General features: G+C 37.7%; 1 protein-coding gene across 6 annotated transcripts in view; it reads right to left on the bottom strand.

Annotated features, from left to right (window-relative positions):
• Positions 1-17,488, bottom strand: part of lyst (lysosomal trafficking regulator) — a 93,770-nt gene that overhangs the window by 13,508 nt on the left and 62,774 nt on the right. For 3 of the 6 annotated variants that reach the window (XM_083539823.1, XM_083539825.1, XM_083539824.1), the window contains exons 24-42: positions 13,374-13,935; positions 12,996-13,176; positions 12,375-12,544; positions 11,984-12,214; positions 11,415-11,581; positions 11,178-11,330; positions 10,698-10,853; positions 8,622-8,813; positions 7,806-7,999; positions 7,202-7,411; positions 6,114-6,290; positions 4,954-5,030; positions 4,675-4,863; positions 4,297-4,442; positions 3,669-3,765; positions 3,492-3,553; positions 2,943-2,998; positions 2,699-2,854; positions 2,156-2,400 (exon numbers count right to left, since the gene is read on the bottom strand). In XM_083539823.1, the coding sequence (XP_083395949.1) occupies positions 2,156-2,400; positions 2,699-2,854; positions 2,943-2,998; positions 3,492-3,553; positions 3,669-3,765; positions 4,297-4,442; positions 4,675-4,863; positions 4,954-5,030; positions 6,114-6,290; positions 7,202-7,411; positions 7,806-7,999; positions 8,622-8,813; positions 10,698-10,853; positions 11,178-11,330; positions 11,415-11,581; positions 11,984-12,214; positions 12,375-12,544; positions 12,996-13,176; positions 13,374-13,935 (3,421 nt within the window). The remainder of the gene's footprint in view (positions 1-2,155; positions 2,401-2,698; positions 2,855-2,942; positions 2,999-3,491; positions 3,554-3,668; positions 3,766-4,296; positions 4,443-4,674; positions 4,864-4,953; positions 5,031-6,113; positions 6,291-7,201; positions 7,412-7,805; positions 8,000-8,621; positions 8,814-10,697; positions 10,854-11,177; positions 11,331-11,414; positions 11,582-11,983; positions 12,215-12,374; positions 12,545-12,995; positions 13,177-13,373; positions 13,936-17,488) is intronic. The other 3 variants (XM_083539826.1, XM_083539827.1, XM_083539828.1) reach the window with 3 other exon arrangements.

Here is a 17,488-nt window from a genome sequence, read left to right as displayed (position 1 = left end):
TCCTTCATAAAGAATGAATTAATCACATCTGCAAAAACTCGTCTTCACAAACCTGGTGTCAAGCTCTTCTCAGGGGAGTGTAATAATATATTTTAAAAACCATGCTGACGTATAAACAATATGGACACTACACATGAACCAGATCTTATTAGGAGGAGCCAAATTTACTTTAAGAGCTCTAACTCATGAATGCCTCTGTGCATCCAGATAAAAACGTAACTAATCTGTAATCAGAATTGTGATGAAACCCTAATAACTTAAAATACAATACATTCAAACAGGCATTTGACAGAGCTAACATTAAGTTACTACTGAATCAAATCAAATCTTATTTGTCACATACACATACATACAGAGTACGACATGCAGTGAAATGCTTTAATTACTATCAATAGTGCTGATTATAAATGAATCTTTTACAGATCAGTAGTTTATTTTACTTTGTTTATTAGAAACAATAATCAAACCAATAGAATAGTTAGCCAAAGCATTAATTGTCCGTGATTTTAATATTTTACTCAAAACGTAAAAATACTGCAGCAAGTCTTATTGATAAGCTCCTATAGTTATCAACATCGATTGGAAGACCGTTACTCTGCAGAGCTCGACTGGGCTACTGAACATCTAGAATCAATGCTCTGCTACACATTAGATAATGCAGTTCCCTGCAAAATTATTAGAGAAAATTAAACAAGACAGACCACTCGTAAATTACCACTTGAATGGCGTCAAACCAAATGGTCAGTATTGTATTTCAAATAGCATGGAAGGAGGGCCTCCTGAGTTATAAAAAAGCTCTTAGTGCTGTTAGATCAGCAAATATCCCTACCCTCATAAAAAAAACAACAAGCATAATCCTAGATTTATATTCAGTAAAGTAGCTCAATTAGCTAGGAATAGGAGCACCACATGAACATGAACACCATCAATAGGCAGCAAGGATTGAAAATATTAGGCAAAAATTTAAGATTACTAATTTAAATCCAAGCAATTAAATAACCCTGTAGATAACAATATAAATATAGTGGTATGAACAAGTGTTTCAGATTTCTTTTCATGTTTGTCACACTTTAATGTTTCAGATCAAACTAATTTAAATATTAGTAAAAGATAACACGAGTAAACCCGAGTAAACTGTATATCACATCAGCAATTACAACCAAACTCATCGTGCGTATTGTGTGTATCCTTTAGCTACATTTTTTTTAGATAATTCCAGAAGGACTTGCACCTTTTCTAAGAATAATAAATTCTTGCCTTAGCAATGGTTATGTACCTAAATCGTTCAAACTGGCAGGTATCACCTAATTTGAAAAAAATGGACTTGTCCCCTGTCAGCTTTCCAACTATAGACCAATATCAAACCTCCCCAGTTCTTCTCACACCTTCTTAGGAAGAACATTTCTGAAATGTATCAGTCAGGATTTAGGCCTTATCATTGCACAGAGACAAAAGTGGTTGAAGTGGTAAATGACCTGCTATTGAACTCTGATTAAGGTTTTGTCTTCTTAATTATGTTGCTTCATCTTAATTATGAGCTTTTGACACCATTGATTATAATCTCCTTGCTAAACTAGAGAATGTTGTTGGAATAAAGGGAACAGCTCTCTCCTGGCTCAGGTCTTATTTGACTGATCGTTAACAGTTTGTTGATGTATATGGTGAGTTTTCAACACTCCCTGAGGTAAAGTTTGGTGCTCTACAAAAATCTGCTATTTTTTCTTTATATATGCTGCCTCTGGGTGAAATTATTCATAAGCCTGGCATTAGCTACCATTACTATTCTGATGATAGACAGTTGTGTTTCAGCAAAGCCAGATGAGAGGCATTAACAAGTTGAAGAGCTTAACAATGTTGAAGAGAATATGACCACATCACCCCTGTTTTATTCACTCTACATCAGCTGGCAATCAAATCTTGCATCGATTATAAAATAAATATTTGAGCGAACTTTTGTTTGATTATGATCAACCATACTTTAAATAAAAATAGTTTCACTTCATATTTATTTATACAACCAAAAATACAATATGAACTGAAATCTTTTTGTGAATGTTCATAAATAATTTGAATATATTGAATTATAAATTAAACAATTAAATGTAATGTTTAAATTTTTTTTAAAGGGCAAAACGATATCAATGTAATGTTTTACCTATAAATGGTTGGGTCCTGCAGGTCCAGCATCTCACTGGTGTAGTCACTCAGGATGAAGGGGAAGACAGGGTACTGCATTAAGTCATTAAAAGAGCGGCCTGCGTGCTTATTGAGATGGGTGAGATACTCGAAATTGGTGATCTGGTTTGAGCCCCACAGGTGTGTGAGGGCATTTATATTATCATATTCAAGCAGGTTGGGCAGCTCAGAAGTAAGGATGTTGTTGTAGACGTCATCACGAGCCTAAGACGAGAGAAAAAAATAATAATTTGAGTTATAAAGCACTTCAGAGTACATAAAATAAATATACATTTAAAGAGAATTAATAATAAAAAGATATAAAAAATATGGTGCATTCATCACACATAGGAAACATTCCTGATGCCATTAGAATAAAGATAAGATATATATTAATTGACTTTTATGTTGCAGGGTGTAAGAATTATGCATTTGAAATTAAAATAAACAAACTAATTATATACAAAAGATTAATTTGTATAATGTGAACGAGCTGACTATTTTGGAAACCTAGCTGCTTTACCTTTGTATTGTCAAACGCCAGAAGCAGAGTTCGACCATTAGTAAGAAAGATCTCCACAGCATTGTCTCTGAGCTGCCACCAGCGTTTGTGCACCTCCTTAATCTCCTCATATGTCCAGCAGAAGGATGCAGGCTCTGTCTCTCCCTGAGGAATCTGCTGATAAAAAAAAAGCTTTTTTAGCTGGAGCCACTCATGAGTAGATACACGTGCACACAAAATATCCACAGGAATCTGCTGAGCTAACCTGTCTATTGCTGGTGTCAGATGCATTGTCCTCCACAAAATACATCCCTGATTTCCCTACAGACACAAAAGATAATATTGCAATGGAACATAGTTATGTGCAACGGGTATTTTTCTTTGGTAACATGTGAGTGATTTATGATAAAAGGGTATCTGCAAGATTGAAAGGGAAAGTTTATAGGACTGTGGTGAGAACTGCGGTGTTGTACGGTTTAGATACAGTGGCACTGACTAAAAGACAGGAGATGGATTAGAAATTAGTTCATTAGAGGGACAGCGCATGTAGGACGTTTTGGAGACAAGGTGAGGGAGGTGAGATTGAGATGGATTGGACATGTGCAGAGGAGGGACATGGGGTATATCGGGAGGAGAATGCTAAGAATGGAGCAAACAGGGAAAAGGAAAAGCGGGGAGACATGCAGGTAGTTGGTGTGAAAGAGGCAGATGTAAAGGACAGGGGGTATGGAGACAGATGATCCACTGTGGCAACCCCTAATGTGAGAAGCCGAAAGAAGAAGAAGATTTATCTTTGGTAACGTAATGAGCTTACCCAGCAACAATTCTCCTGCGGTTTCTCTTGAAGGTGCTACATTCATACACTTCCGTGTGAACCTAAAAGGATGGACCAAACAGCATGTTCGAATACTTTCATTTCTAGGCCTTAAAGACAGCAAATGTTTAGTTTATAGTAAAACTAAGCAATACTTGACACAATTGTAACTTTTACCTGATGGGCTCACTAGTGGCTTTATCCTTCACAGTGGAAGAATATGATGAGTGGGTCTTCTCTTCAAAGAGGAAAGCAAGCGGGGCCTTGACAGGGTCTGTTCAGGAAACAAGATGCAACATTTATGGAAACCAGAACCAGCTAGAATAAAATTCTTATCCTTAACTAAAAACATCTGCAGCATTTTTCTTACCAATTTACTAACTGATCTGCACCCCTACTATAAATCTACCAGCTGCACACTATACCCTTATGAAAAGCTTTAGCCATAGATATAACAAGATGTTAGAAATGTCAATGCCCTGCCCTGGAACTTACTGGGATATGGACAGTTACAGTACTTAATTTACTTAAAGTACCGAATTTAAAGTTAACCTTTAAAATGTACAGTTTTTCCATAAATAGTTAAACAGGTCCCACATTTTTTATATGAAGTCTTTTTTACATGAAGTCTTGCTATTTCAATTATTAAATTTTTAAAAGTTTTTTTTTTAATTGCCAAAAGATTTGACACCAGAAAGGAAAGTCTATGAAAAGGTAAATGTTGAGATGTCACAGTATATGTATATATACAAAGTTCTGTATTAGTTGAACACAGTTGCTCTTTCTGAATGACTGTACTGTGTACCCTCAGGTTTGCAGCGATCCTTGAGAAGGTATTTATTAGGGATGGTGAGATAGCATCTTTGCAAGCGTCTGCGCTCCCTGTTGGGGCCCTCGGTAGGATCAAGTTGCCATGATGTTGGGTAAGATGACCGGTCATACCACACCGCTCTAAAAGACAGACAGACGTGGACATAGACACACATTTTACATCAGTAGTAATCTGACAGAATTCTTGGGTATGTGAATTTCAAAAAATGATGTGAGTCACAGACACAACTAAATCAAATAATAGATTCCACAAAGCACTTAATTATAAAATTAAATACAATTCATTATTTAATTAAGGTTTATTAAATGGAAAAGTCCAAAGTAAAAACAGTAGAGATAAGGACATACTGACCGATCATGAGTGAGTTGCTGCACCAGCTCTTGCCAATAACGGCTGGCACTCAGGTCAATCTTGTAAAGGCTTCGTATGTGTTGAATGACCTTCTTCCTTTCTATGCCTTGTCTAAGAGACATGTTCTGGGTGATGTCTGCTGCAATCTTCGAGATGTCCTTTGACTTTCCATCCAATCTCTGCATGAGACTGCAGAGGAAATCACATGTTAACTTCTACTGTATACTATAAAGAAGGATACAAAGAGTAAGTTTAAAAGTTTAAAAGAATATAACTCACATCTTTTGGGCAGTGGCCAGTTTTTTCTCCCATGCACCTTTGCTTGTTCTTGCCTCTGACTCATATTTGAGTTGCTCCTATAATTAAAAAAAATTAATAAAAAAAAAAAAAAAAAAAAAAATCAGTTTTAAAATGACAAAGAAAGATATTATTATAGATATATTAGTTTGCTCTTTCAATTTGAGGAGTGATCCAGCTGCAGTTCAAGGTAAGCCCCCACTTAACAAGTCTAAATACAGGTAAGTGTATAAGTACTGAGACATCTTTAAAATTAATTAAGCTACAGGTCTACCTCCCACACCCAGACATTGCTCATACATTATACAGTATATTAAAAACACACTGTTAACTAGAGTTGTATGCTGATACAAATGCCCCGTTCCAGCATGACAATGTCCCTGTGCACAAAGTATGGGCCATAAAAACATGGTATGCCAGTGTATTTATAGAAATTAGATACATTGTAAGTAACCCCACTGAACACCTTTGGGATGATGCATGTGTTTTTTTTTATAGTTATGTTTTTTGTCACTATAGTTCTTCTTGTCCTGTTTATTTGGTTAACATGCTATGTATCTTAAAGACTGGGAGATTTGTGATCTTTTTTTATTTTATCTGTGTGCTGGGCTGGGTTAGATTCCTTAAGAACTGACTTTTGTGTACAGAAGTCAGTTAAGGACTGACACTTGGGATAACAAATGGGTACATGGAGTATAAATAAACACAAATATGAAGTTAAAAAAAACTTTTTCTTCTCTAAATTTCTACATCCATACATTTTTATTAGATTACATGACAGTAAGTATTAGCACTTGTCTGACATCAGTGCATGAGGTCACTTGTTTGCTGGCAACTAAATGGCCTAAAAAAATCCCCCAACATCTAGTCGAAAGCTTTTCCAGAAAATTAAAGCCAGGTATAGTAGCAATTACTACATATTAATTGATTGGCATGTTGAATAGCACATATGATCAAAAGCCTCTTGACTTGACTTGATATGGCTGCAATGTTTGGTTGTCCACATACTTCTGGCTATACAGTACATATTCTAGGTGCATTGCTTTATCCTTTGCAGTTTGAGTTATGTTTAACATGCTGAATATAATCAACATACTACAGCATAAACATAATGCCATAATAACAGCTGGTAGAGCGGCCACCTCTCTGATGGCTTTGAGTAGGTCTGGTTTGGGTGGAGCCGTTGGGGGGATGCAGCGATGGCCACACAGCTTCAGTGATGTCATGAAGGTGTTAGCCGCTGCCTGTTCTTCCTTAGTGAGGCTCTCTTTGTGGTCATGAAGCATCTCGTACAGGTAGAGAGCCAGCTTCTGTCCATGCTGTTAAACAACACAAATTCAAGTTATACATAGACCGTACATATAAATATAATAAAGTTATAAAATAACTCAGCAATAAATAAGTTGGAATGAACATAACAGTAAGTTATTCAACAACTTGAGTTATCTCTGTTATGGCTGTCCTGAACTTGTGTCTTGTGAACTTGTGTCCTGAACACAGAAAATTGACTTATGACAGCTTTCATGGTTGTTTCAAAAAGGAAGACACATTTGACCTCTAGCCTGCTGCTCAACACATGCAGTGTACATGAAGCCATTAAAACATGGGGTATTATCCTGAAACTGATAACTGCATACCATCTACAAGCCAAAACTGTCTGAAGACTCTTGACACTCATATGTTTGAATAGGTTGCTGTTGGGTGGACTTCTGTATCACCGACTTATCTGTGAGAAAGGCCCAAAAAAGAGTGTACAGAGACACCAATAACTATCTCGGCTTGTAGTGGGAAAAAAGTTTTTCCAGGGTGGAAAAAGCGCCGTCCAAAGTATTACAACTTCGGTGAAAATCCGTCACCTCTAAAGATGCCTAGGCAACTATTGTCTAGGGCTGAAGAAGGTTTTGTTGCTAAATGGAGCAAGGTGGAAGTAAAGTGCAACTGGCAACTCTTGTAGATACAGTACCAGCAACAGTGGAATATTTTGCTGGGGACTATTAAATATATTCACCAAGACTTAACATGTGCAGAGACTTATGTCCTGGACAATGATCTTTCTCTTTTTTTGTATTTCATGTGTTATAGGTGGATTCTGTTGGGTAATGAATTTCTATCTGAATACAGTTGGGTGTTGGTATATAATACTTTGGCATCTGGTGTTTTTTTTATAATTATGATAAAAATGATAACAATAATAATACAATGAAATGTAGTGTGTGCTGTGAAAAGTCACCTCAAGTCCAGGACTGAGGCTTTCTCTGAGGATGTCAGGATGATTTTGTTCATGAACAAACTCTAGTGCTTTTTTTCTGTCCTCAAGAGGAAGTACAGGACTGAGTGTGTGCACCAGCAGCCGGCCGATTTGAATCCGGAACGTATCCCTGCAGGACCAGAGGATGCGACACCATTGCTGTCGTGGTGCTCCGCTGTGTCCTTGACTACCCTGAGAAACAAACAAAACAGATTTCAGAACCAATGCGTTTGTGCCACACATCAGATCTCACCAGACGAAAAGCCTTTAGCATGCACACTGGGTTACAGATAACACTGAACTATATATCCGAATTGCAGATGATCAGAATGAGCTGTTTTTTTTTTGTTTTGGCTGACAGGAGTGAAACCCAATGTGGGCTTCGGCTTTTGAAGCCCATCCAAATCAAGGTTCAATGTATAGGGCATGATGTGACATTACCAGAATCTTTTGACCTGTACAGTATCTGCATTATTTTATTCATTGTGCTGACATCATACGACTGGCTGATTAAATAAGTGTCGGGTGAATGAATAGTATAATGTATTAAAGAAATGTATGTATCAGTGAGGTATATGCCACTAACCAATCCAATTTTTATTCCCTCCATCATGAGCTTGAGGAGATCTTTCTGGAAACATCTCATGTCAGCGAGTGGGAATGGACCAGGATGTGTGAAGCTATTCTCCTCCGATATTTGTTCAGGATGTGAGGGCGTGCCCACTGTGTGATCAGGAGACTCTGGAAAGTTTAGTAGGTCAAGGAAATCCTTAGTGTTGTCTGTAGAGTAAAGAATGCACACACACAAAAAAAGTATTAATTAGTGAAATATTCAGTAACATAAATGGCTGAATATATATTCCACATATAAACTTGATCAGCAGTTATGTTGCTATTTGTACAACAATCTAAGTATTAATAGAATAATTCAATTCAATTCATTTTTATTTGAAGAGCACTTTTAACAATGAACATTGTCTTAAAGCAGCTTTACACAGATAATGTGGTGAATTACTACAGCTCACAATGTATTAAAATGTTACAATATTATTAAACATTCATCTTATTCAGCATTTCCAAATCTACTCAAAACTATTATATTAGGGATGCAACAAATAATCAAAAATCGATAACAATCGATAATGAAATTCGTTGCCAACGAATGCCACTATGGATTAGTTGGGCTGCTCAAGTTACGGCTTAGCGTGATGGCAAGATAACACGGCTGCTTGCAGAATAGCAGAGAGTACAGGGCCAACCAACAGCAGGAACAGTATATAAAGAGAACTGTTCTGAATGGTATCTCATGTCCACATTATTTCCACAAAAATAAAAAAGAGAGTACAAAAATTCTGATATCAAATAAAGGGGAAGAATAAGTCGTGTCTATTTGGCGATTTACCGTAGTATATTATTCTGTTGACAGCCAGCACTACAAGTCTTTGCAACCTCTGAATAAACTCAGTCTCGCTGGCTCTGATGGGGTTTTCCTGGCTCATCCTTCGTTGCATCATTTGTGTAAGCTCATCATTGGCCACCGAGCGCATCCGCATCAGAAGTGAGTCTGATTGAACTAAGGAGAGTTTCTTGTGGCCTGGGCCAAACACACACAATACATATGTTTAATCGGATCAATTCTGGCAGTCAACAAGAAAAAACTTTATTCTTTTTTTTAATTAGACAATCAACAAAATATCTGAAAAAATACAAACATTTGTTTATTTATGCTGCGTTCAAGGCAAAGTTGCATCTTGTGATTCACAACCAGTAAAGCTACTTAACATTTTAACTTTACAAAAGTCTTGGCATCAATTCAACACAGCCGTGCATACTGTGACCAGTGTACACCTTCTCTACTTTTAGATTAGTTTATTGCAGCATTTGCTTCTAATTTATTTGGCTTTAATTTTAGTTAAAGTACAAACACATTACTTTGTTAAATCTATAACCATATTCAATTCAATTCATTTTTATTTTTATGGCGCTTTTAACAATGAATATTGCCTCAAAGCAGCTTTACACCGGTAATGTGGTGATTAAAAGTGAATATGTTCCATATAAGTAAGTTTGTCCTTGTGCATATGCATCTACTGATAGTGTGTTGCTAACCCTACTTGCTGGTGTCTGCTAAATGTCTTGTTGTTAAACTACTCGCTGTGGCCTGCTGTTGTTACGATACTGCAACTTCAGTTCAACATGTTGCCTTAATGTTCAAACTGCACTATACTTGAACAGTAGTAGCTATCACTCATCCCTGTAGCTGCTTTCAAAGGGGCAACAATGCTTTTTCCCCTTTGAATGTTCAACATGCCAAGAAATGACTTTATTACAATTTGCAAACTACTGTAACACCTACAAGGCACCATGAACGCAGCATTATTACATATTCCAGTCTTTCTCCAAACCAGAGCATGTAGGAGGTTAATTTGTTTCTCTGGATTTCAGTAAAACATGCAGTAGATTAAAAGTAAATTGTTCACACCTAGGCACCAGTAAACTTTTCAGGTACTGGGCAAAGTACAAGCAACCATGCAGTTAAATTAGTGAGGTCAGGCATTCCCCCCTTTCCAATGAAAAGCTGCTGTTAGCTTTTTAATGACAAGTCCATGTTTCCACTGGTTGAACCATTAGATAATAAGAAGTTGGACATTTTGGAATTGGAATTCTAGAAGATGGCTTTATCTTACTTGCTAAAATAAAAATCCAAAAGCTTTGGGAAACTTAACATAGCCTTCGTATCTATTTAAATTATTTACTTTCTTGTATGACTATTTAAAAGCTTTTGAAAATTGCAGTGGAGATTCCTGCAAGCACTATTTTGTTTACTTCAACCTTTAGTAAAATAGTTTTCATTGATTTCATGTTCTAATTATTTCAAATTATTTCGGCAGTAAATATTGTGAAATTGGCTTAATATTCACATTTAAAGCACCAAGCACTATTCCAATCTTGTTTTACTGGCAGACAATTGGATTTGATTTACTTGAGTTGTTTAACGAATAAACAGTCTTGCCCAATCTCTTACCTTTTAGCATCTGTATTCACACCAGCAGTGCTGTAACTTAACTGATATTACAGACTAACTCTATATTCACTTTGGAATGGGATTCTTTTGCCTCATGTAGCCAAACCCAAGTGGACTTACTGCTATTATATCCCTGATATTCTTAATTTAGAAACAGACCGTATATTATACGAAAATGTGCGAGAAGGACCATAAACACACCACCATCACTCATCACTCTGGTAGTCAGCAAACGGCACCACATCTGGGTGATTTGTTGTGTCACGTTGCTGCTGGAGTGAGTGCATGGTATGAAACAATTTAAACTTTTGCAGTGGAAAAGCATGGAACCAGCACTGGAACAACTACAGTACAGCCATCAGTGAAAAGGGGCCTTCAGTTCACAGCATAAAGAGCTAGTAATATGAGAAGATGGTGTTGTCTAGAAGAAAATAAATGGGCCAAAAATGCTACCTGTTTCAGAGGGGAAAAAATAGGAGGTGAATTCAGTTGGGGAAGGGAGAGGGCTATCCAGGGACAGGAAGCTGAATGCAGAGGGTATCTGGCCATGGGAGCAGTAGTGCTGCCGGGGGATATGGGGGATTATGGAGTCTTTCAGGCCCACTGAACCTTGGGGGCAGGTAAGGTTAAAAACATAATTTAATTTTTCTTATGTCATCATATTGATATATTTGATACCCACCATTATCCTTAAGGACACCAATCAGTCCACATTTTCATCCTATTTAGCTCTAGAGAGCAGAGTTATTTAGATATGTAAGATGGGATTTCAGTTTAAACCTCCCTAATGGATTCAGTCTAATTGCATGCAGAGGGATAACACTTGATCAAGACAAATCAAGCTACGTTCAAACATAAAATTAAATTCTTTTCAGATTTTTAGATTGAAAACCTTTTACAGAGTTTATAGAGGACTAAAATATATGTTATTACCTGCAATGCTTTTGCGCTTCTGATGGACAGAGTGGTGCAGGGAGGCAGAGGCATGGACAGAGGTGCTTAACTTCCGAGGGTCCTGATTTGCCGTTGTCTTAATGAAGTCAATGGCTGAGAGGAGGACACGGAACTGCAAGGCTCTAGCCATTTCTATTTGACAGACGAGTAGTAGTTTTAATGGAAAGTTTGCAAATAGCTATATAAACCCTTCAGCACTTCATGACAAGCATTTACCCTGAGTGCAATACACTTTGCTGCCCTGCATAAAACCCAGCAATGTAATGAGGTCCTCAATGATGCGAAAGTACTGGGAACCAGAGGAGCTGCAGGCGTGGATGGTCACTGCCACCAGGAGCTGCTGTATGTCACATACAAGAAGTCTGTAGTCATTTTGAGGGATCCTGCAAAATGAAATCAAACGTGACACTTAAAAGCAGAATTTTCATTACAAAAACAAAACAAAACAAAAACCTTGAACCAGACTGCAAAAGCCATGCCGATGTTCTTTTATATCACCAACTAACCAAACCCCCATGAGTCTTAGATTGAAGGGAGTGACATTTAAAGTATAATTAGATATTTATGTTAGATTTTTATCTGGGAATTATTCTTCAATCATAGCTCCATGTAAATAAATGTATATTGGAATAAATTGCACTTCTCATATAAATACAATGCATGTTTTAACACATTTCTGATTACTTTAGTTACTTATTCATATTCCATTGTAACTGCATTTCTCTAATATAATCCCACAATCCAAACTCTACAAAAGAAAAGATAAACAAAAGAATGATCATTACACATTCTCTAGGCCATTGAGAGTGGACAGCGTGTTGATGAGTACATAAAGAAGGCCATGGTCCAGCAGGATATCAGCCAGTTTCGGGCAAGCATTCAGCAGCTGCAGTAGCACACACAAGGCACCGTGGACCAGCGAGTTTTCATACAGGGAGTTTTCCAAAAGCCCCAGTATGGGCACCACAGATCGCTTTCTGAATGGAGAAACACTTTCCATGTCCTCTAGGTCAAGGCTAGGTCAAAAGAAAGGAAAAAAAAAAAAAAACCAAAACAAAGCATTTATAGAAACAGCTTTTCTTTGTTTTAATTAAAGAGATATCAGTAAAAATAAACTTTTTTAATGATCAAGAATATAAAGATATGAATAAAGTGAATTTAATGTAAAGTACTCACTCCTCTTCTAAGCTCACAGTTCGTCCAAACAACATCCCTAGAAAACACTCCAACACGCCCTGAGTCCCCTGGTGCAGATACAGCTGGTTGGCAAGCAGAGAAAAGCCATGGTTCCTTATGAACTTCTCTTTCTGTTCCTTTTGGGCTCGGGTGAAATACGCATCCAGTAGCTGTGTGTGTATTGGGAAGAAAACAAAATAATTTTTGTTCGAGAACTAATCTTCTAGACCCTGCTGTAGCCTGTTGGCTCACCTAGTCACAATCTACTGTGTTAAACATCCTGGGCCTTTAGTTGTAGGGTGCACGTTAATCTAATTCTATGTGAAAAAAAAACAAGTTGCAAGGTGTTTAGCATGACCACACTGAGCACATCCTGGGCTTATCGTTATGATTAGTGTGCGCTGATTTAAGCCCATTAAGCAGATACCACAAAAGGTGCCCTGATTTAGAAGAGCATGTTTCTAATACTGCATCAGAAGCCAATAACAGAAGTAAACCAAGATAACCCTAGATAGACCCATGTTTGGTGTCAGCAAGACGTTTGTGATAAGAAGTGCAAAACAAATAAATATGTGTAGAGTGATACGATAGAGGGTATAAAAGAAATTAAGGCTTTAGTACTTTGATGACCCCTTGCTGAATTAGAGGGGATGGGTGGTTAACCAAGACGACAAGGGCGTCAGGCTGGATCAGTTTGTCCATCACTTCCTCCAACATGAGATCTGGCAGCAGAAGCAGGACACCTCTGAGAAGATCATAAAGCCCACAGCAGATAAGAACCACACAATCTTCTGTACCAGACCTGGAAAAATGTATCAACAAAAAAATACACAGAACAGTGTCAGAAAGGAACCATGGAAAAAATTAAGGAAAGAAGAATATAAGTGATTTGGAACAGTTAACAATTACAAAAATTACTTAATAAATGATTATGGCTAACAGTAAAAAAAATAAAAATAAAAATAAAAAATAAAATTTTTTTTTAAAAATAATTTCTACCTGTCGCTGGCCTTGCTGTGTGCTCGGTCATAGCCAGGAGAGTAAGTGTAGCTCTCCACGTCATCATTTGGAGCTGTGCGATCAGCTATGCTGGGCCAGCGGGCAACAGCCATAGAACTGTTCTGTGCTGGAAAGGCTAGGCCCAGGCTGGCTAGGTCACTGTGGCTCCTTTGAAAAGACTGGATGCCTTTTAGGCTGTCAGGCCTTCGCAGAGCCTCTTCACCAATTGATTCAGTACTGATGCTGCCCTCTAGCTCAGTTTGAGCTTCTGGTTCTTCACCTGTGCTAATGAAGGATGTGTGTGGTACCTCATCACCTACATCCTGAGGATCACTGATTATCTTGGCTGATTCAGAGGTGTTCAGAATCTTCTCTTCTCCATCTTTCTGCATCTTGGTGCTGTCAAGGCCTTGCTGTGCAGTCAGGGAGGTAGCTTCATCTAGTTCACATGGCCTGGGGGATGCATTGCTATGTTGTGCCATACTGGATGTTCGGGCCAAAGAAGAGTAAGGGGAAGGAGTAAAGATGTTTGGGGTGGAAATTGAAATGTCACCTTCAGGAACTGGGGGAAAAAAAAGAAGGTGCCCTGTTGTGTGAGAGTTTATATATGTTTATGACTATGACATACAGTGAGGAAAATAAGTATTTGAACACGCTGCTCTTTTGCAAGTTCTCCCACTTAGAAATCATGGAGGGGTTTGAAATTGTCATCGTAGGTGCATGTCCACTGTGAGAGACATAATCTAAAAAAAAAATCCAGAAATCACAATGTATGATTTTTTAACTATTTATTTGTATGATACAGCTGCAAAAAAGTATTTGAACACCTGAGAAAGTTAATATTTGGTACAGGAGCCTTTGTTTTCAATTACAGAGGTCAAACGTTTCCTGTAGTTTTTCACCAGGTTTGCACACAGGGATTTTGGCCCACTCCTCCACACAGATCTTCTCTAGATCAGTCAGGTTTCTGGCCTGTTGCTGAGAAACACGGAGTTTGAGCTCCCTCCAAAGATTCTCTATTGGGTTTAGGTCTGGAGACTGGCTAGGCCACGCCAGAACCTTTATATGCTTCTTACAAAACCACTCCTTGGTTATCCTGGCTGTGTGCTTCGGGTCATTGTCATGTTGGAAGACCCAGCCTCGACCCATCTTCAATGCTCTAACTGAGGGAAGGAAGTTGTTCCCCAAAATCTCGCAATACATGGCCCCGGTCATCCTCTCCTTAATACAGTGCAGTCGCCCTGTCCCATGTGCAGAAAAATACCCCCAAAGCATGATGCTACCACCCCCATGCTTCACAGTAGGGATGGTGTTCTTGGGATGGTACTCATCATTCTTCTTCCTCCAAACACGTTTAGTGGAATTATGACCCAAAAGTTCTATCTTGGTCTCATCTGACCACATGACTTTCTCCCATGACTCCTCTGGATCATCCAAATGGTCATTGGCAAACTTAAGAAGTGCCTGGACATGTGCTGGTTTAAGCAGGGGAACCTTCCGTGCCATGCATGATTTCAAATCATGATGTCTTAGTGTATTACCAACAGTAACCTTGGAAACGGTGGTCCCAGCTCTTTTCAGGTCATTGACCAGCTCCTCCCGTGTAGTTCTGGGCTGATTTCTCACCTTCCTTAGGATCATTGAGACCCCACGAGGTGAGATCTTGCATGGAGCCCCAGTCCGAGGGAGATTGACAGTCATGTTTAGCTTCTTCCATTTTCTAATGATTGCTCCAACAGTGGACCTTTTTTCACCAAGCTGCTTGGCAATTTCCTCGTAGCCCTTTCCAGCCTTGTGGAGGTGTACAATTTTGTCTCTAGTGTCTTTGGACAGCTCTTTGGTCTTGGCCATGTTAGTAGTTGGATTCTTACTGATTGTATTGGGTAAAAGGCAGACTAACAGGTCTTTTGAGGGTCAGAATTCTGGCTGATAGACAGGTGTTCAAATACTTATTTGCAGCTGTATCATACAAATAAATAGTTTAAAAATCATATATTGTGATTTCTGGATTTTTTTTTTTTGTTTATGTCTCTCACAGTGGACATGCACCTACGATGACAATTTCAGACTCCTCCATGATTTCTAAGTGGGAGAACTTGCAAAATAGCAGGGTGTTCAAATACTTATTTTCCTCACTGTATACTGTAGCTTGTAAACCAACTTTATATGGTATAGCTTCACCACCAGTGAAGCTATACTACCACAACTACTGATGTGCAAAAATTACAAAACAAAAATAACATTTTTGGTAGGAATACAAATATATAACATTAAAACCTCCAGTATAATATTGTGTAGGTCCCCCTAGTGTGGCCATAACAGTTCTGACCAGTCAAGGCATGGACTCCACAAGACCTTTGTATGACGTAAGCAGCAGATCATTAAATTCCTATAAGTTGTAAGGTGGGGCCTGCATAAATTGCACTTGTTTTTTCCAGTACCTCCCACAGATGCATGATTAGACTGAGACGTGGGAAGAGCATATCATTTTTATCATGTACCAAAAGCATTTCTAATAAGATTCATCAGACCACAGTACCCATGTCCAGTTGTACTAACCAGTGTGTACTGAGAACACCCCACAAAACCTGGTATTTCAAAGGTGCTCTGACCAAGCTGTCCAGCCATTACAATTTACACCTTGTCAAAAATCACACCGATCCTTATGCCTTTTCTTCCTGCTTTCAACAAATCAACTTCAAGAACTGGCTGATTACTTGCTGCCTAATATAAATATATATCCCACCCCATTAACAGGTGCTATTGTAACAAGGTACATGTTATTCATATCACTTTTTGGTGGGTTTTTTATGTTATGGCATGATGCATGTGTATGCATAGACCTCTGAGTAAGACACATGAATGTGATGTCAGCTGTACTTCCTTGTTGCAGAAACTAATGGAAGCCTAGCGTGATTTTAAGTGCAAACAAGAATGTGACATTTTGTAAAATGTTTAGTGTCAAACTATTGTTTATAAACAAATTCAGTTATAGCGCATGGTAATGAGATTGGCTTGGAACACTAGCTAAGACTGACTCAGAATGTTTATAGACAATTAAGACTGATAATTGGTCAGAGGAACTTTCTTCTTTTTTTTTTTTGTGTCATGTTCGTTTTTTTTTTTTTTTTTTTTTTTTTTTTTTAAGTGTTTCAATCTGAAAACTTTACATCCTGAACATATCCACAAGCAACAAAAGTGTGAAGGTTCAAGAAGCTTGTCAGGGTTCCTACACGTTTTTTATTTCAAAATTTCAGACTTTTCAATAAATATGGTTTTTAAGACCGTATTTAACATCTGAAAAAATGATTTTCAGTTCCAACATGCATTACATTTTCTCATGTATGTCAGAATTAAAATTCCTGATGTATGCTATTACAGTATATTACCAAATGATTGCCAGAAGCTTGTAGCTACTGTAGCTCATACAAATTAAAATCAAACCACATTCGATGCACAGCATTTCATTAAAACTGCAATTCTTTAACAGTGCAAAGTTAATCATTTATAAATGCTATTTTTTTTTACTTTAAACCTTTAATCCTACAGCAACAAAATTGTTCATGTGCAATTCATTAAGAAATTACAAAACTGAACTAAAGTCCATTAACAAAAAACACCTTTTTTTGCATGTTCACACTAATACGTTTTTGTTTGAAAACATATTTCTCTATCCATTTTCGCCTTCCATCCACGACGTTTTCAGTCAACGAAAATGTGTTTTTTTTTTTGTTTTTTTTTTAATGCTCTCCAAAGTGGATGAATCTGAAAATGCCGTTTTCACGTCACAGTGTGGTCTGTGTGTAAAAAACTAAGGCTTTCAAAAACTATGACATACGTTTAGTCATTGCTGTGATGTTTTAAAGAGCCAGAAATGAAATAAGTGGCAGGCAGAAATTTACGTTTTTCCTCATGCGCAGTACAGGGACATGAGCCTTTCCAGACGTTTCAGTGTGGATGAGCAAGATTTGGCAAAAGATTTAAACAAATGTGTGGATGCAGAGTGGTTTTAGTCTAAAACACTGTTTTCAAATTGATCCAGATTAATGCCTTTGTTTTATAAAGAAATATTTTTACAATTTCTTAATTTTTTGTCAGTAAACTGAATAGGGCAA

Source organism: Silurus aristotelis (genome assembly GCF_946808225.1).
Source record: "Silurus aristotelis genome assembly, chromosome: 4".
In the NCBI taxonomy this organism is placed as follows: domain Eukaryota; kingdom Metazoa; phylum Chordata; class Actinopteri; order Siluriformes; family Siluridae; genus Silurus; species Silurus aristotelis.
This window is presented reverse-complemented; position numbering and strand designations above follow the sequence as displayed.